Here is a 21,443-nt window from a genome sequence, read left to right on the forward strand (position 1 = left end):
TTCAATTTCAGTCAATCAAGTTTGTCAAAGTCTGCATATAAACCAACACACACACACACACACACACACACACACACGTAATAATACTGATGCACCGTTTAATAAAATCTCCAGGCAAGAAAGCTTAGAATTGGTTATTAAAGAGAATTTCACATAATATTTAGCATGCTTAAGAATTAAATTTCAGAAGAAAACAAGTTTCTATAAGAAAAAAATAACAAATTAATTCACATAGCTGCACCATTATTACAGTTTCAAAGGGAAGCGTTTCCAAAAGGACCCCAAGGATGCCAATTCTCACATGTGTTTACATTTCTATCATTGAATTTGATGACATCAGCAAGAGCTCAGAGGGGGACACTGCATCACAGAGGCTGTCGTTTCCAGCGGCAACCGAGTGATTTGTCTCACAGCTGATGCCTTCCCTTTGAAGCTCACAACATAAGATCTTCAGATATTTGGCAGTTGTCCTTTCCCTTTCAAGTTTCCTCACCTTATCTTTAATGTGGCTGACAATGGATAGCCACATGACCTGATTCATGAGTCTATTTTTAATCCTCCCCATCTCTCACATGAAACAGAAGTCCAAGAAACAAAATATTCACACAAAAAACTTCTTGCAGAAAAAAAAAAACGGTTGAGACAAAGGAGAGAGAAAATGCGTATTTGGCTAAGGTACAGATTATGCAAATGAGGCAACTCCTTTTATTTCATGAAACAAAAGAGAGAGGGGACCAATAGACTATTTATTATTCCAGAATTTTATCAATATTACATCACTGAGTGGAAATGAGGCAGCCAGGAATCAAAGGCAAAACGTTTTAATTTCACAATTTGCAAAGGTCAGTAAAAGAGAAATACATTGTATGTCTCCAATTACAGAGGAAACATAGCTGTTTTGGTAGTTGTTGGTTCTTTTTATTGAACAGAGCATTAAACACGCTTTCTTTGATATATTCAACTGGACTTTGGAACTTTTGATATACATCTTGAATAAGATTTTAAAGATTTGTGAATTTTGTAGTGATGGTTTGCACCTTTTTATAATAGTCTCTGCAGGTCTTAGTCTCAGAGGAAACTAAGATGTCAGCCATGAAGTTGTAGCCTTGGCAATTTTGAACAAAAAGCAACTTTTGAAAAACTGTAAAGAATTCATAACACACAGAGTTTATATTTGATGGTCTTCTTTGTATGTATACAATTGTGAATATTGCCAAACAACTACTGAAATGCACACAGTGTTTCACTGGGGTTTGATATTTTGTTTTTGATATTCTGATATAAGATATAAGAGGTAAAAAAAGTAAACTATTATAAAACCAGAAATTTTCGCATGCATTTTAATTTTTGCAAACTTTGCAAGACCCAAGATTTGCAAAATTAAAATGCACACAAAAGTTCTTGTTTACACTGTATGCATTACAAGCCAGTGACAATTTGCACAAAAATCAATGCAGCAAAAAAGGCCGTCAGCTCAAATTCGTGAAAATTTCATGCTGTGAATGTTTCTTGTTTTACAGTATTCTATTCTACTCAATAGGTAATAACTGCATGCTCTCTGCACTCATATCCGAGTGCGACACACCATAGAAAATGAAATTCTGAATTATTCACAGACATCAATTTTCGGCACCACTGCAGGTGGCATGTCTGAATGAGCCTACAGGAAACAGATAGAACTATTTATAAATCTGCCACAAGGCAATGCACTGGTTAAGACACCCCAAGAATAGTCATGATTGGCCAAGCAGAACATGTAATCATCTGACCAGTAAAGTTGTTAATGTCTGTTCTGCTGCAAGCATCCTTTCCTCCTTCTTATTTTTCTTCTTCATTTCACTGTCATCATCATCACCATCATCATCATCACCATCATCATCATCACCATCATCATCATCATCACCATCAACTTCATCATCATCATCATCATCACTGTCATCATCATCATCATCATCACCGTCATCATCACAATCACCCTCATCATCATCATCAGCATCATCATCATCATCATCATCACCATCACCTCATCATCATCACCATCACCATCACCTCATCATCATCATCATCACCACCATCATCATCATCATCACTGTCATCATCATCATCATCACCGTCGTCATCATCATCATCACCGTCATCAGCATCATCAGCATCATCATCATCATTACGATAGTTATGACTTCTCCTGTTTTAATATCATTATCAATATCACTACCCAAATCATCACTTGACTGTAGAAAATTGCACACACTCTCTCTCCATCTCTCTCTCTTCTCATGCAAGCCCATTTTGCATCACATGTTAAGCAACCTACGTCACTCTCACACTGATATGACACTATTTGCAAACAGTGATATGACAAACTATGTTTCCATATGGCTGAATACTGTATACGCCGAATATTTCATGAATATTTCACGAGTTTTTCACAAATTTCCGCATCCAGTGCTATTCACAGATTTAAAAACGTGCAAAAGACATTAACTCTGATCACAACATGAAAGGGACATACACGTATACAATTCTCCATTCAGTGCTGTACTCCACAATCGTGAATGCAACCACCCGCAAGATTGTCGGGAAGTCCTGATTCGCAAAAAGTTGACTCGTTATGGACATATGACATATGCAGTACTCATTAGCAACAGGTGACATGTTTTCTATCTTCTTATCTCCCTTTCTATCTCATTCTCTCCTTCTCTCTTGCTCTCTTGGCCTGCCTCTTCCCCCCCCCCCCCCTCCAAAGAGTGTGTTTACTACAGGAGAAGCAAAAACTTTTCACAGACACATAATCATTTTTTTTTATACTCCTTACTCTAATACAGAGAGCAGAACCTCAAGATATCGAAGTTTTCAGTGTGCCACTTTTTTTTGAAGAGCAATAGAAGACGATGAAGCAGCTACTCACACGAGAAGAAGAGCTCATACTCACCATATGATGAAAACAATTAGACTACTTTATACCCCAAATTGATATTTCATGAGGTTATTGATATTAATTTTGCTAGTCGGCTGCTATTTGCGAATTTAAAAACATACGAAAACCTTAACTCTGATCTTGACATGAATGTGACATGCATGCATGCATTCTCCGCTTAGATCTGTACACCACAATCGCAAATTCAACAACTCGCGATATTGTTGGGAAGTCCCGATTCGCAAAAAATTAGACTGGCTAAATACATGGCATAGATAGTACTCATTGGTAAAAATATGAACCTTCTGTTTGTATACACAGATCAGTGAACTTCAATTTTGGTGCAGTCAGCATCCGGAGATGTTATTTCTGAAACTACTTTGTCTCAACTCAGGAGTCCTAGGCGTCACAAAGCTAAAATACTCTATTTCAACAGGAATTATACTTTAATCCCCAGAGGGCAATATTTCAGTAATATTGACCCCTACATCGGAAATACTGTGACTTACATATTCTTGAGAATGATGGCAATACCTAAATTTTTGCCCAGTGATGAATAAATTCATTCATTTTAAAAAGAAGAAAAAAGACATCATATGAAATGGAGAAATGCAAATGATCCACTACCTACACTATTGTGGCTCATGTGGATGGATTCTGATAAGCAGGATATTCATTCATTCTCACATTCCCTTGTCCCCTTCTCATTCGATGCCCCTGTTCCAAAAATACCCTTCCCGGCCCTTCACACGTAACCCCTGTCAACGTGAGCAAAAAACCACTGCAAGATTCAAAGTGGGCTGGGCATAGGGAGAAAACCCCGCGAAACAAAAACTGCTAGAGCACACTATCGACCAATCACTGATAAGCATGTATAAGGGGGGAAAATCCCCCATCCTCTTCTCCCTTTCTTTCTTTCCCTCACACACACACACACACACACACACACACACACACACACACACACACACACACACACACACATAGGGGGCTGGGGTTTTCAATATCAAGAGAGGGACAGCTGTGAAGTTTAGAAAGTTTGTAACATCTGCCTGACTCACTTGTACCTACAAAGAGCTCTCCTGAGTTACTCAAAGTTGGATAACATACAACTGTCCATGCTCACAGGACTTTTACCAACATTCTAAAGATTTGTTCTTTACATAATCTCGCTTTTGGCTCTTTGCAACGTACAGTGGACTTTGAATCTACACATCATCATGAAGGCCCAATTATTTGCACTGTTTCTCCTGATGCCAATTTTGGGTAAGTTGCCTTCAAGGAACTTTATTATTCTTTTTTTTTCATGCTTTAATTATTTTTCCTTTCGCCATTTTATCATTATTATTTTTCCAGGGGAGGGGGGGGGGGGGGAATGGTAGCATTGTCCACATCTTGGTTAGCCAGTATTGCCAGTCACCAATTTATATACTTAGGTCAAGAAGGAAATTGTAGAAAAGCATCTTTTCCAAGGATGAACACACTTATCTTTCAAATTTCAAGCCTTATTCATTATATGTGAGGGCTTCCCCTTCTCCCCATCCCAACAAAAATCATCTTCAAAGATGAAATCCTACCTTCAATATTGCTGAGGAGTGACAATTTGTTAGTTAGTTAATTAGTTTATTTTTTTGCATAGTGTGACACATTTGCATTCAAGGGTACTTGTGCTCACTGACTTTGAATAGAGTAATGGTCTTCTGGAACACAAATAAAACAAAAAACAAAAACACCTCATAATCACTAATCAATTTCTGCAGGCACATTTTTGCAATACATAATAGTATCACATTAGTTAGGTTTGACATGAAAGACAACTAAAGAATACATGATATAATGGACTCAGGTAATATAGGTTAATGCGACAGATGATAATTTGTGTGCAAAGCTGCTCTGACTATATATTTTCCACAATCGTAACCATGCACTATCCTGTAACTGGTAGCCCAATTCAGATTTAGACTGCATCATGTCACATTAATATCCTGTAACCTGCATATCTGCAGAGACTTTGGATGCCATCTTGCATATCCATACATAACAATCTTTCTAATACCTGCAAATGCTGAAAAGCTGACTCCAGTGTTAGATTGGATCTCACTTTTGGTATAAAAAACAAACAAACAAACTCTCTCACACACACACACACACACACACACACACACACACACACACACACACACACACACACACACACACACAACTACAAAATGTTTTATGAATCAGGTATGTATGTGTGTGTTTCACAGTGCATGCACCTAACACAAAGTTAAAAACAATTGTTCCTGACTCCAAGCAACATTTTCTAGGTACATGTACCTGCAAAACGAAGATATCAGATTCGTTTCCCAAATGATGTTCACTAATCTCCTACCAGAGTACGCATCATGATACACACTGTAGGTTCTCTGAATGGGTGCATCTCAGGGCCATCATCCTCATTCCTATGCGAGAATTCTGTGAATATTTCTGATCACCATAAAAAAAATATTGTGATTTTTCGTTTTGCGCTCTTTCATACATAGTGCAATTCATCACTAGCTCATCAGTCATCAGCAAGGCTTGAATAATGACCAGAGTTTGACCAATGACCAGGCTTAAGCATGTGCATACAAATTAAAAGATATCTCACCAGCTCTACTCTGAAATTTTCTCAGGTTCAAGTGAACCTGGAGCAAATAATAACTGAGAAGATAAGATAAAAAAGAACAATTATATCTCGAAGATGTGATGAGCCAAAAACGCAATTATATCTCCAAGATGTGATGCTTTTATTCTTCACAAATTGTTGCACTAATGCATAAAAAAATATCACTCTTTTGTGATGCAAATTGTGATGCTAATTCAATGATTAATTTTATTTGATGGCCACACACGTAAACATATCTAGATTTGGATCACAATGTAAAAATTGTCTGTGAATTCTCAATGACTCCTCTGGCCGCATGGATGCGCAACCTATTTTGTGGATTTCATCAAGTCCGCGACATTCGGATCCAGCTCGGGTGACATCTCCCCGTCAATAGAGAGGTGTGAAAGCAAGGGAGATGGTCCCAATTTAAAATGCAACATGTGGTTTCCCCTGGAGAAATCTGGACCAGTGTGTCATCAGTATCTCATGCCAGGGGGACACACACACACACACACACACACACACACACACACACACACACACACACACACACACACACACACACCGGATGATTGATTCTAGATGAGATATTGGCTCCCCCTTTAAAGGCCGCACGGCGGCCATTACCAGCATATGGGCACAGCTGGGGGCACTGAAAACAATCTAGGTTTATTGCGACTGAATATGGAGATTAATGGAGTGTCCACTATGTGGTCATGGGATGCCAGGCATGATAGATGAGATCCCAATGTAATGTCTGGGAGGTTGCATCTATAGGTCATATGTGGAGTTATTACAATGAATTTATAAATAAATGCTCCAGAGCAATTTGAATTGTTTAACACCATCATCAATCCTGTAATATCACTTCACCAGGATATCTTAATTTGTGTTTTCACATTTAATTGTTTTAGTCTTGTTTGCTCTCTCACCTTAGTTAAAAAATTGAATTGCCTATGTGTATTTATTTTCATTGTGGACTTAATGCATGTCATAAATATTCACAACCATTTCAACTGTCAACGACACATCCTGCCCTGGTAGCCCATTTTCATGTTAGCATGCCAGCTGAAATGAATACTTGGTCATGTTCTGCTTGGTACCCCCTAGCAGGAGCAGGGTTCCCATTCATGGCAGTTCATGTTCTCATTTCAAAGTTTGGAATCACAGTTGAAGAGCTAATCCCATTTCCTAGCAGGGTCAAGAAATTCTAAGGAAGTTGTAGTGATGGACCTCTTGACAAAACAAGATTTGAATGTGAAGTGGTCTGAGAAGTACAAGTATTCTGACTTTTTAAGTGGTGCACTGAGGCCTTACCTTTCTATAAGTCTGAAGTGGGTATTAGAAGTATTGCTAGACCTCACTGTAAACTCCTGCTGGAACTACATTATTATTGTTATCATTATTATCATTATTACTATTATCATCATTATCATCATTATTGTCATTAGTATTATCATTATCATTATTATTATAATTATTATTATCATTATTATTATTATTATCATCATCATCATCATCATCATCATTATTATCATTATTATCATTATTATCATTATTATCATTATTATCATAATACATGGCATTTCTGTGATATAGCCAAAATATCTGCCACGTCAGCCTTGACTGTAAGTGTAATAGTTCACGGTCACACAGGGAACAGAGAGGGATGGAAATAAACTTTGTGGCCTGGCACACAACCGCATGACAACATCCAGAGCTTGACACCAGTGGCGGATCCGGAGGGGGGCGCACCGTGCGCATGCCCCCTCTTTATTTGTTGTTAAAACAAAAGAAATAAAAGGAAAAAATAAGATGAAACCCAGAAGTAGCACCAGAAATATTGTTTGCGCCAGCCCTTTACGGAATTCCTGGATCCGCCCCTGTGACACTGAGCATTATGTCATATCAGGGGAGTGAAACAGCGCAAACTCCGTTATGCAATACAGTGTCTTCTTGTCTTCAGTACCCTTTTCTCAGTGTCCATGTCTGGGCATGGCAGTTACTGTAAAAGTGGAAATTTTTGCAGCAAGCAAATTTTCGCACATTCGTGCAACCAGAAGTTAGCACAAAAATAAAAGCATGCAAATATTTTTGCATGCCATGTGTTCCAGTAATTCATGTCCTGATTCTGTGGAATTACAAACACACAAAATTCCACTGTCAGAAAGACCACACCTCAAACCCTCATCCAGTTGCTGAACAGGCTTTGATGAGAAGCACTGTGGAAGTAGAAGAAGTAGAATTCATCTTACCCAGCCAAATGCACAAAATTACCCACATGAAAATATTCACTTTTACAGTTAGCCATTCAGTGCTCCCTCTCACTCTCATTCTCTCAGTATTCTTGACATAACATCTCAAGCATGTAATTCCTCTGTAAACTTCTGAACAAATATGTTTGTTATGTTGTCATATTAATACACTGGAGGTCCCAAAATATGAAAATCATGCTTGCTACAGTATATCTTTTTACAATGTTGGTTGTATTCTGCACATTTCCCCAAGTACTAATGTTTGCCTATCTTCTTCTTCTCTTTTTTTTGCATGTTTGACTTGTAACAAAATGTACTGAATGTTATATCTGTACCATGCAAACTCAATCAATCAATTATTAATCAACCAGTATCATATGGCTCATGGTTCTGCATCAAGTAATACCCATATGCAAATTACCCAACAATGTCTGTTCATCACTCTGATATTATCTCATTTTTCCCCGAAAAAAAACAAAAACGAAACTAATACTGTATTATGATGCTGAGTATTATTTTGTGCAGTACTGGAGGAAGTGCTCAGCAGAGCAGGAAATATTGAGTGCCTTGATGGCCCACAACAGAGCTGTGGTGTAAACATTTTGCAATAATTGCAACAATCAATCAAACACTTTATCGTTCTCACAGAAATCAATGTCTACTCTGTAGTTTCCCTAAAGCATTAGAGTGTTATCTCAGTTTCCGTGCATCACAAAGGAATCCAACCCTCATGAGTGTAACATGATCATGAAACTTGCAGTGCTGAAATAAAGCGCGTTCAGAGAACCTACATAAAAATGTCGGAAATTTATTTACTTTTCTATCAATCTTGATAGCTAAATCTGCTGGAAAGCATCTGCAAAGAAATTTGTTGAACAGATCTGATCAAGCTTATTCAAAGATGCAGATAGATAGAGGCAAGGAGCACATGCACTTCTTTCACTGTAAATCCTGGCATGAGAATATAAAAAAATATATATATAATCAAAATCATGGGCATAAATAAAATCTGGCAGTGTGTAGGCATAGAATTGCAAATCTTAAATCCGCGTGGATCTGCTGCAGACTGTTACCGAGACTTAATTCAAGTTATTGCAGAATTTGAAGATTAGTAATAGTTATTTTACATATTTTTCTTTGAATGGAAAATTACTAACACTAATTTTAGACCAAATTCATCTAATGATATATTTCTGCATACAAACAAATGTAGGCTTTGTGAGGTGATGATATGATCATCTCATCTAATGTACATATCATCCCTGGAGCGTCAAGACCTCATATCTCAATTAGCATGTAAATGTTAAAAAATCTCCTAACTCATTTTTGTCACACACAAAAAAATATTGATTTAAGTTTTAAAATGGAACAATTATAGATATAATCAAAACTGATGTTTCTACATTCTTTTATGTCAACATTTATGGTGTGTGTTTTGATAAAAAAGTGTTGTGAAAATGGAATTTTTTTCTCTCTTAAAATTCATGATTTTGTGATATAAAGCTTTGTCACCTCATGGACAAGATGTGCCTGTGACTGATATCACTTCCAGTTGTATCATTTTCCATTTTCTTGAGGAACCGTCACCATTCTGTTTGTTTGACTAGATTTATCAACGCTATCTTCAAACTCCAAGGAGTGTCACTCAACAGATACAAACACACCACACACGTTTATAAAAGAGGAGCAAAGGACTGTATTTTTGCTCTAACAGATACGAGCACACCACACACGTTTGGTAAAAGAGGAGCAAAGGGACTGTATGAAACACTCATCTCTTCACGCACCACCTGATGCTTGAGATGCTGTGAAATGAGTCATGTGACCACAAAACAATTAGCACAGCTATATGTGTCATCATATCATTATGGTCCCCAAGGCTGCACAATATGAGCTCACAGGTATTATCTAAGCAGACTTCCTCAGACAGGATTGTGCCTAGTCTATTACAAAATGATCAGACTCAAAAATTATTGATTTCATCTATAATTGAGATCCCCTACTGTTCATGCTGAAGGTTGGTGTTTGCCTGTAATGCAATTTCAGATGGTAGTTGTTGTGTCCTGTAATTGTTGTGAATTATGGATATGAAATAAGCTGACATGAAAATTATTATAGTAAAGCATGCTTAAAGGAAACCAAAACCCTAAGGCCAAATGATGCAATGTAACCTTTATCAAGTCTTCATGATTCAGTGAAAATTTTCCACAAAAAAAAGGGGAAAATTGTTGAGAAAAAAGGCAGTCACAGCTTTTCAGAAATATAGCCATCAAGAGAAGTGTGATAATTAAATCTGGGACAACTTGTGGAAAAGTCTTCACTGAGTCAAATCAATTTTGTAAACTTTAGATTACATGTAACTTGACATGAGGGTTATGGTTCCCTTAAACCTTGCTTCAGCACAAAATATTTAAAGACAAACACAATTTTGAGGGTTTTTCTATTCCCCCCCTTTTTTTTTTGGGGGGGGGGGGTAGTGTATTTTATTTACAGTGATGATATATCAGTGTACATTTTGTAGCAATCCAAATACAGAAAGGTCTCATGAAGTAAACTGACATGGCAACTAAAATCATTTCATTCACTTAAACATTTTTTTTTCCACTCTATTTTCATGACTAAATCTCGACAAAATTATGATTAAATGGCAGTTTCTCATCTGAAATCCAACTCAAATTTTCTTGATGGGCTAAAAGTAAATTTGATGTGGCTATACATTTCCAATGGAGAGTAAGGCAACTTTCCTTTGGTGAATTGCATGAAGCATTTAGACAGTCCTCTGCTTTGGAATAACAAGATAAAAACACAGATAAGTGATGATAAATCAATCTGGTAATGGGAGGTAAACACTGTATCTTGCAGCCCTACTCCTCGTCTTTCAACTTCCTCCACACACATACTAGGTCTGAAACCTAAAGACTAATAATGTGTCGGTCACAGCAAGTGATCAGGGCATTCTCAAGGCAGCTACTACTGTGTTCACATCTTGTCGCTAGGTGTCGCTATGAGACCTCTCTTTCTCACTCCATGATCTCACTCCTCAAAATGTCAATTAGATTTACGGGGAGATGGAGTGGCCTACAGTCAGAGCTAAAGTGTGTTTGTTCGTCGTCCTCATTTTTTTTCTTTCTATTTCTTTCACAATCTCATCAGCCCGGTGTCCTTCCACTATCAGTCAATTCATTAAAATGGGACTTATTACTCATTATGGGTCATCCAGTAAACAGCAAGGGGGGGGGGGGGGGGGGGGAGGGGAGCACATGGACTGGCTCAGTGTCAAATCCTCACCTCCTAGCTGCAGGGATTACATGATGATTAAGATATTGAATGGACCCGATTTTGTCAGATCCAACGATTTCCTAAGATTACCAAAATATGTCGCCCTTAATTAATTTCCAGTGCTGTATAAAACTCTCCCATTGCTTATCCTTAATCCAGCTGTCAGGCTATATGATACAACTGTGATTTTATATTGTCATCTCTCCCTCCCCCTCCAAAAAAAAGAAAGAAATCGGTTAGCTGCATTATAATAGATCTAGAAATAAGTATTCAAACATTTATATATGAGAAAAGGAAAAAAAGTCATCAACAACATCATGTTTAAATCTTTCATGGTATTTGTCTCTGTCTATCTTTTTGCCTTCTCTTTCTTTCTAGTCTTTTCTTTATTTCTCCACCTCTCAGTATCTCTCTTTCTCTCTATCACTCAGTCTCTGACACACACCCACATTATATCCATTAACCCGTTGAGGACGGGCTGATCTTGCTACAATATTTCCCATAGACACCTGCCGAGTATGCGAGGGACTTGTCTTCACCAGGTTAATATTTTACTCCAGGACAAGTTGCAATATCTTCACATTGTTCAATAACTATAACCCATTCATATTCTTATTTCCTGAACACAAACAACTAAGGATCTTCTAATAATTCAAAGAAAACTTCATAAGAAAAAGAGTATACTTTCTCGCACTGACAGCATTGTTCTTTTGTCTCTTTCTACCAGCTTGCTCTGCTCAATTTGACTGGCTCTGGGCAAGGAGACGAGGTAATGTCATGGCTCCACAGCGACAGTCATCTTTCGGCTTCATGGCAGTCAGCACCACCCCGCAGCCGTCCTTTGGTGGGGGCAAGCAGAAGTCCTGGAGGCGAGTCGGTGCCCCCGCCAGCAGCATCGACACCATCGCCGGAGACGTGGCAGGCGGTGCCAGCTTCAACCCCATGGAGTCTGTACCACCCATCGGCGACAGTGGTAGCGCGACCAACACCGTGGGCACCGGTGACACCTCCACCAACGTCGACGGGAGCGAGTGGATTTCACTCGGCAACGGGAGAGACTATGGGGGTAACAGCGGAAACAACGGGGGTGGAGGCGGCGGTGGAAATGGGGGCGCCTCTACCGGCACCAGTGGTGGAATGGGTGGCACAAGTGGTGGCGCCGGTGGGTCTGTTATTGGAGGAGGTGCTCTGGACCCCTCTTTGGATGACACCATGCAGAGCCTGAACAAAGCGTCAGCAGGTAGCATAGCTGGTATTGTGATTGGAGTCATCATTCTTCTGTGCGTACTCGCCGGCGTTTCCTTCTTCGTCATGCGGCAGGTACACAGGAAGGTCCAAGTTGGAGGAATGCGTGCATAGATGGACAACACTAACAAACATTATAAAATAGACTAGATCATTTTTTTTTCCACCACATTCTTGGAGACCAGAGTCAAAGTCCTGGTAAAACTGTGCTTCCAGTTGTGAGAATCCCAAGACATAATTACTGCCAGTAAAAATGACCAGAATCTCTCCGGCACGAAATATTTCAAACCTCTTTTATCATCAAAAGGAGGATGTTGGAGAACGTAAACAATGCAAACTGTCCTTCTTCCTTCCTGTCACGGAATGCTTAAGGCTCACTGCCATCATTTCTCAACTTGCCTATGATTGCATATTTCATTCATTGAGTCACTTCATTTTCAATCTTCACTTTCTAGCTCTTTTCACGCTTGCTACTGCAACTACTTAAGACTATGCGATCTAAGCTGGCTCTATCAACATCACTAACCTTAAACTGTGAGTTGACTCTGAGTTGTACTTTTCCAAATATCACAACTGTCATCTACATTTTTTCTATGTATCTTTCTCCTTCTATCACTCTATAAACCTCTCTTTCTGTCTCTCTTTATATCTCCATTCCTCTCATCCCATTCTGTCAGTCCAAACGATTTCCTCTTTTCCTTCCACCAACATTTCTTTCACATCCCATGATAACACACCAGTGCCAGGTATTCCCCTTGTGCTTCAAACTATCAGCAGCTCAAACAATCAAGAAGTCATGCCAGTTCATTCTGATGCCATCACAATTACATACATCCTGTACCATTCCTAAACCTCGTCCATCTCTGTCGTATCAGCCACTAAGCTTTCTCCACATTTCCTTTTGGTAACTAGTGATCACGGGATGCACGCTTTCTCTCGAGTTGGCATCCTGCCCATTAACATGCACGAGTATTACCCAAAGAAGCACTGCCATTTCTGTAGAAGATCACATTACCAGAACTGAAAAGTTTACACGTTGGCCTCATTATCAAAATGTATTTTGTATATCTACTTTATAGTTACTGCTTGTAATAAATGATAATATTTGAATGAATTAAATGAGTTTCTTATTCCTTGCTTAGCATAATACACAGCCCTGCAAACAATTTCCTGACATTAGAGACAACAAACAGCAAAGATATGCACAGTGTGTACACAACTCCTTCTGTTAGTTGCTTAACTGCTCACCAAGGAGAACAAGTACTTCACTACTTTTCTAGACGCAAGCACGGTTACTACTTTGATCAACTCTTACAACTTATTCATTTCACTAGCTCTGTGTCATGTAGTATAATATACACATACACATAAATATATAAAAATACACTGTACAGTATGTATGTGTTATATAAATGCTAGTGCACATGATTTTATCTTCATTTTTTTTTACAATACACAAGAGCTAGTTGACCTTTGTGCATCACAGACATACGGCTCTGATTCTATGAGTTAGATCATGTTAGCCTCGCTTTGCTATGTGTTATTTACATACAACATTCATCACCTCCTGTACATTGTGTCATGACCTGTAGCTTCCCCACAGAGGAAGTATCTGTAACATTCAAGTAGTCTTCATATGAGCACTACCACTCTCAGAATACACACAATAACTCTCACACAATGCAGTAACTGCATTTCTCTTCTATTTTTTTTTTCTCAGAAACTCTTGGGAGATTGACAATTGTGTTGATGTCAGTGAACTTATACCACACTCGTTTTCGCTTTATTATCAAGAGTATTTCTGGACGTATTACTCAATATCTCAACAAATAATCCATTTGTCCTAATTTCGCACTTGTTATGTAGAATGAACGATCTGCAAAGATTTTCCACTATGTAAAATATGCCATGCTCCTCGCAAGCATTCTACCTCCATTAGCAAAATTTAGATCTCTGTTCCAGAGTCAAGTTTCAATTCAAACATCTACCCAAACCTCTACTGCACCATTCACAAATTATCACCTTCATATTACAATGTATGCCAAAATATGAGCACTGAATAGTCTGCATGGTGAGGCTAAGGAGAGGGAGAGAGAAAGAGCATTTTTAAAAAAGGTAGAGACATAGGGAACGAGTAGGAATAAAAAGAAATGACTTGAAATAAAGAGTATGCTGAATCATTCTTATCCTGGTAGCATGTGGGAATCTAACACAGCAAAAAGCAATTACAGCATTTACAGTTCTGTAATAAACATTTATGTAGCCTCTTCTTTTCCACAAACCATGATGAACTGAAGTCACTCTAATCCAGTTTTGCTTTGCAGTGTTGCTACTTGCATTCCATTGTTTTCCAATGACAGATATCGCAGAATTGATTAGTTATAAAGAGGTTTAGCTTGTATCCTCAGGTCCACCAACAATATACCTAATAGGTCATAACTCACTGATATTCATATCATTTTATAGTCTGTTTGCAAAACTGTTTCCATGCATCGTATCTAATGTTTTCAAAGAGCTTTATCTCTTGGTGAATTTCTTCTTTATACACCCTCATAAAAATTTGTAATAAAGAGATCTATTTGGTGGCACACACAAAAAAGTCAAATACAGCAATTTTCCAAGTTTCTATCTTATGAAAAGGCAAAATTATACTGTAAGCTACTAATTCCTTAAAAACACATGTATTCATCTTTCAAAGCCAAAGCACACACCCAGGTTCACCGTTTTTTTCATAAAAAACGAATTTCAGGTCTGAATCTGATTGTTTGAAAGTTCGATCTGTACATTAATTCCATGTCCAGTATCTTCCTCACAAATTCCATACATGGTACACTTACCAGCACATATTCCGTTATAAAAGGAATTGAGAGGTTTGATAGTTTCGTAAAAGTTGATTTTTCAAATTGTATACGCGCTAAGTCCCTGCTTTTAAAATGTGGATAATGGCACTTTTTAACGAGTTTCAGTGAAGTAAAAGGTGTGTTTGACACACTATAGTTATGATATCATACAAAGGGATGTGCCTGAAATCTACACATATCAAAGTTACTGTATCACAACCAGTTTACCCTTCTTGGCAATCATAGAATGTGTGAAATTATTTTTTGCAGTTTCGATAATAACAGCAATTTACAGCAAGAACATATGAAGCAGGAGCAAGGAAATGCATCAGTTCAGTCTTTAGATTGAAAGTGTGTATGTGTGTGTGTGTGTGTGTGTGTGTGTGTGTGTGTGTGTGTGTGTGTGTGTGTGAGGGGTTATGTCATTAAAAGTTTACTGACTGCTAAGATAAGAAAAGCATGAAGTCTAGACAGCAGACAAGACTGGAAAAGGGGCTTCATGTCATACTGCTACAGCTGTATATTTTACTGGTGCAGTAACAAAATATTGAAACCAACGCTACCATAACAGCAAAACAATGCCACCATGACAGCACATCAGCTCCTAACAACTTCTGCTTGTTGCCATGGTAGCTGCCCCTATCATAATATTGATGGAATTTTTATAAGCATCATTACCCAATGATGCTGTACAATAAAGGGATAAAGTAGTCAGCTGTTATCAATTTGCAAAAGTATATGAGTAGGGAAAAATCTCAAAGTTAAGCATGGTTTCTTTCAAAGAAATGATTATTTGATGTATTTGATGTACAGAAAAAGAGCACCACCATATCAAACTAGGAGGTGAGTAATTTGATAAAATCAGTAAGGGTTTGAATATCCACTACTGCACTATTCTTTTCCATAGGTCAGATGAGCAAGATCTAAACAAGTTTTACATTCAGTACACATCTAGGCTTGATGCTATTCTCGCATGAATACAATGATCACATTCAAGACAAACAACATATTTATAACACATGTGAGTCATTGCCTCTATCTCAAGTCAGCACAGAATTTAGTAAGGCAAGGAAAAGAGGTACATTCAATGCATTACAGAAAGGTGACAACATTGAGGACACTATACTGTAATACTCACGTTGGAGTTTTTCCGTTGAGCCACAGGCGTGGGCTCAAAAATGTAAACCTGGTTGGCATAGGATGCAGCAATCTGTGATAAGATGGAAAAGAGAAACAGATGTTAACCCTTTTATAACCATTTCCAGGTATATCATGCATTTTCTTAAAGGGAAATTACCTCAACTAAGAAGTAACGGGTTTAGGCAAGGATTTTTTCTTTTTAAAGGAGATTGAGAGAGAGGCCTGCGTGTATACATGTGGGCGTGTGTGCGCCTGTATGGGTATTTAAGGCATTATTTACCACTTGCAGATGAAACAAAAACCCAGCTTTAGTGCTTTAAAATAGTTCTAAAATGTGAGTAAGGGATAGAAACAACCACTGTAAAAATTTGAATCAGCAATATCGACATTAAGAATTGTTAAATATACAAAATGTGAACAATATTTTATAATAAAAATGTTTCCAGACTAAACCGTGTACAGTTAGTGTATTGAGAAAAATACAAATAATCTCATTATATTTTGAGCTTTATCGCGAAAATGTTATATGATAGGATTTTTGTGGTACAACTGAGCTACACATATATGCATTAAATGTCATATCTTGAACATTTTTTAAAATCACTGTTCCCAAAGGTAAACCGGGCCTTTAAACGGAGAAAGTACAGAAAACTTGCGACATAAAAGTTTACTTGAGAGAAATACATTAAGGAAACATTTCTGCAAAATCTGATAAAACCAACATGAAATCTAAAACATCGACTGTCAGAAGATATTCCTTTAACGTACAGATCCCAGATCCTGGTCGCTTTTTAAATGGGAATCTTGGTCACATGACATGATGAAAATTATCATTTTTAGATGCTCATAAATGGAGTGAGAGATGATATTTCTTGCAAACAGGAAACATTGAATCTCATTATCAACTGCCCAGTTTCATTCAAATATATACAGCTGTACATGTCATGCTCTGCAATAAACATAATATTGCACTCTCCTTTCTATGACCAGGAAATTCCCAATAAAGCTTATAGACAGCAATTATATGACAAAACTTGATAGGAATATATATAATTTGAGGTGTGACTGAAGTAATACATACTTTCAGCGGGAGATCTCCCGTCGAAAGCGGGAGAGTTGGAGTCTCTGATGTATCTAATAAGTACGGTCAGCTTGTACTCTATTTAATGTCCAGTCTATTAGTAAATATTTCCCCAAACATGCCAGACACACACCCATCAATGGGTTGCAAACACCATCCATTTTGGCATCTAGGGAACGGGCAAAATATAAACAAGAATTTGGAGGGATACAGCATCAAGTGGGGCGGCATTCAGATGTCATCTAGAAGGACTGAGAGAGGCGATATGAATGTGCATCCAGGCACAACCTTTATAGTATTAGGACGATAAATCCACAACTCCAGGATTGACAAACTGACCAATTAGTCTTCACCACTCAGACCCCTTAGCTGGTAAGCGTTTCAAAGGTGATATAGTATACATGGTATACTTAATAATTATTTGAAGGCATATTCTTATAATGTGACTTGAACATGTCAGGTCCATGGGCATTCACTTACTATATGGGTATTTTTACAAATGTGAGATTCCATGAAATCAAAGAAATACAACTCCAAGTTTGTTTTGGCTTTGATTTATAACAGAAGTGACAATAAAGAAAAGGAATATAAAAAAACAATTATAATCATACAGGAAATATAGAAAATATGGAATTATTAATGTAAATATTTTTACAAAACACTGAGAGGTCATCATAATGCAAGTCAATGAGATGAAGTGAAGATATCACTGTCTCACAGAACATCCATTTGTTCTTGCAACAAATTATCAAAAAAATAAAACATTTTGTTTGTTGTTGCTTTTTTGAAGTACAACCACTCCTTCCACAGAAATATGTGTACAACTTGTGTAATACTTGAAGCAAAAGGTATTTACTACAAATTCATTTCAAAACTGAATGTATAATGAAAATTTGTGTGCAGGCCAATGGCATCATCTCCTCACCTAATTTGTATAATTTGTGGTTGTGACCAACATCACAAATTTCTGAAAACAGGAAAAACTTAAAACTGCTTTTGAATATCCTCTGTCCAATTTTAATGAAACGTATAACATGTTTGTTTGATTTCACTCTGATCTATTCAAATCTATTGTGATTATTTAAAGGAAAGAGGTATCTCCCTCAATCAAAAAACAAAACAAAAACAAATGTGCATTTATATATTTGCAGCTTGAACTATCAAATATGTACTGTATTAGTGCCATGGCTAAATGTAGTATGATGTGCATCCTGAATGCCATAACACACATCAAGATCAAATTTATTGCAAGAAAAGACTTGGCTCTCAGCAAAAAAAATCCCAAAAAACTAAACCAACAACAACAATAAATAAATAAATAACAACAATAAATAAATAAATTAATAAATCAATTAATATACATTTAAATAAATAAATAAATAAATAAATAAATCGTCATCATCACCATAATCATAATAAATAAATAGATAAAAAAATAAGCTGGTGTTAAGAGTTCTGCTGACAGGCAATTTGGAAAAAATGTGTTGGAAAAAATTACATTTAAAAGAAAAATCATTTCCATCAGCTGCTCATGACAGTCTTCACTGTCGGTGGGAGTGAGGCTGTATTTTTTTGCCTAAGTATTGATTAAGATCTACAGCATTATAGCAAAACCTTACCTCCAGGTTGCATTGGATCAGTAATGGCAGACATGTACGTTGTCGCCAACATTTCTAGATTTCAATTCATGTAGGGACAGGTTATGATACCTGGAAAATCGATCTCGTGACAGCAAAAATCAGGCCAGGCACATTAACCCCCCGCCCCCACTCTAACCCACTCACCCATCAGCATTTTACATTATTCTATTCTCAGTAAAAAAGATATCCCGAGCTATGAGAAATAGAACGCAGGTTTATGACAGGTAGAGTATAACATATTGCTTTCTGTTGATTCAATGTATTTTTGTTATTTATGCCAGCAAAGATGTTGTCTCTACCTATATCTATTGCAAGCAGAAAATAATAACATTCAGCTATCTTCCTATTGCAGGTGGATTACAAAATGTTCTTTTAGACCTTAAAGTTAAAGTCACCATAATTTTTTTTTTTTTTTACATCTCGCTGATCATGTGAAAAGCCATTCCATGTTCCAAGTCAAGTCAAATATCGCAAAATCAAACCAACAAAACAGTGAAAGTTATACCGTAAATATCTTTATTTTTGCACAATAAAAGTTTTGGCCCGAGTGGCTCAAAAATATATTTGACGGTTCTGACATTCATGCTGTGCAAATGCTTACTTAATTACCTGTATGTTTTCACCTACAATGTAGTTTATGCAAAAGAGACAGAATTTGATTTGACATTTCCACGCATGAAAATTGATGTACTACTGTCCTGCATAATATGCATACTGAGCTGCAGGCATCATACCTCACTCTAGACGATGATATTCACAGGCTGTTATTGCACATTTCTATATTCTAGCATTGTTTTTTTTTTTGCAGCATACAGGTGATTCATGAAATTTTGGAAAATAAAACCACTGCAAATAATTCAGCTCCTACAGATGTGACTCTACAAACAGTGTTGGTAACATTTCCCTTTACACAAAAACCATCAAAAGTTATGAGGCAATGACATTACAGGGCAGTTCCGTTAGAGTGAACACTGTTACAGTGAAATTTTGGGACAACAAAGTAAAAATTCAGGTTCTAAAATTATCATCACTTAGACCCCGTTTACAGTGCGAGGCTCGGCTGCAGCTCGGCCGCGGCCGAGCCCGCCTTCACGCATTTGGTCACGCTCTGGAGGTGGAGCCGGCCTTTTCTCAGTGTAAACGCAAACTGGGCCAAATGCGCAGCCAATTTTAGTCTGGCTTCCAAACCCTCTGCCCGTACTATTTCGTTATTCAGGATGTTAACCCCCTCAACGTCGAAAACTAGTATAGTTTAAGGTGATTTTGTCCTGCAAAGGATTTTTCCTTCGGCAAAGGCCTTTGCCGGAACGGCGACTTCGTCGCCACGGAATCCAGTTGGCAAAGGGTCTGAAAACCAGACTATACCAAATTGCGTTTGTTTACAAGCAGAGCGCCACTACAACAAAATATTGAAAGGTTTGAATTAAAAGCGCGGCTGAGCCCGGCTGTGTAAATGGACAAAATTGCGGGGCTCGGCCCTGCAATTGAGGCTGGGCTCGGCCGCGGCTCGGTCCAGCCCCGCACTGTAAACGGGGTCACTCATCTGCAGTACAAAATTCCCTTCAGTTATGATGAATTTCAATGTAATGAAAGAAAAGTGTCAGTCTCGAAAACTCCGTTATAGTGGAAGTCACCTGTATCACATCATCAGCATTATCACCTACACTGTAGAATGTACACCATTATGACCAATATCAATCTTCTGTTCTTCCATTGCTTTACTTTCATAAGTCGAATTCTCATGAAAGTTCCTCCATTCTGTTTGTATGCATCTACTGTAGTCCATACTTATTTGTCACTTTGTTTCATGGCATGGCATTTCACCTCAAAACTACATGTAGCCTACAGTTCACTGCTAAAGCAGGGCTGCACATGAATCCATTTTTTCTACTCGTCAAACCTGTCTATTGGACCAGTAGATACTCAGTTTTTCATGTTTTACTGGGCCATGCCTGAAAGAGTTACTGGTCTAACAGTGATTTTTACTGGTCAGGGACTGTCGGACCAGTGCCAGTATGCAGCATTGGCTAAAGATAATCACTTTCATGACTATACAAAGGCAGAAAAAACAAACATGGGATCACACATGGTTAAGGTTCCTCCTGGTTCTTCTCATTAGCAGCTCCAGGTTTCATGAAGCAGCTTGTTGTCACACCGGTCACACAGTCTTGACCCACAGCTATCAACGACATCACTTTCTACCAGTACACATGCAAAGAATACTCACTGGGAATACACACTGTGGGGCTGCGAACTCTCATGCAAGTCACCCAATTCTAACTGTCTTACTCTGATAAACAAATTCTCACGCTGAATCCTAACAAGAGACCCGCGGGTCTAGCGCTCACCTGAGTATCGCAAGTTCACCTTTCACGCAGTCACTAATCTAAATTATTCACAGCTCCACCAAACTT

General features: G+C 37.9%; 2 protein-coding genes across 2 annotated transcripts in view; one reads left to right on the plus strand and one right to left on the minus strand.

The window, feature by feature from the left end:
- Positions 1-21,443, minus strand: part of LOC139740418 (dmX-like protein 2) — a 150,289-nt gene that overhangs the window by 83,440 nt on the left and 45,406 nt on the right. The window contains exon 3 of the mRNA XM_071651009.1: positions 16,307-16,378. Within this exon, the coding sequence (XP_071507110.1) occupies positions 16,307-16,378 (72 nt within the window). The remainder of the gene's footprint in view (positions 1-16,306; positions 16,379-21,443) is intronic.
- On the plus strand, positions 4,138-12,442 carry LOC139740432 (uncharacterized). Its single transcript, XM_071651026.1, has 2 exons — positions 4,138-4,183; positions 11,811-12,442. Exons 1-2 carry the CDS (start codon positions 4,138-4,140, stop codon positions 12,440-12,442), a joined length of 678 nt encoding a protein of 225 aa, XP_071507127.1.

The sequence above is a fragment of the Diadema antillarum genome, unplaced genomic scaffold, assembly GCF_040938485.1.
Source record: "Diadema antillarum isolate AM-2024a unplaced genomic scaffold, OU_Dant_1.0 seq00000854_RagTag, whole genome shotgun sequence".
Lineage (NCBI taxonomy): Eukaryota > Metazoa > Echinodermata > Echinoidea > Diadematoida > Diadematidae > Diadema > Diadema antillarum.

What these genes read in the sequence shown, in the direction of transcription:
- LOC139740432 (XM_071651026.1), top strand. Translation starts at nt 4,138, where the DNA reads ATGAAGGCCCAATTATTTGCACTGTTTCTCCTGATGCCAATTTTGG. An exon ending in TCTCCTGATGCCAATTTTGG is followed by an intron (nt 4,184 to 11,810) that starts GTAAGTTGCCTT and finishes TCTTTCTACCAG; the next exon opens with CTTGCTCTGCTCAATTTGAC.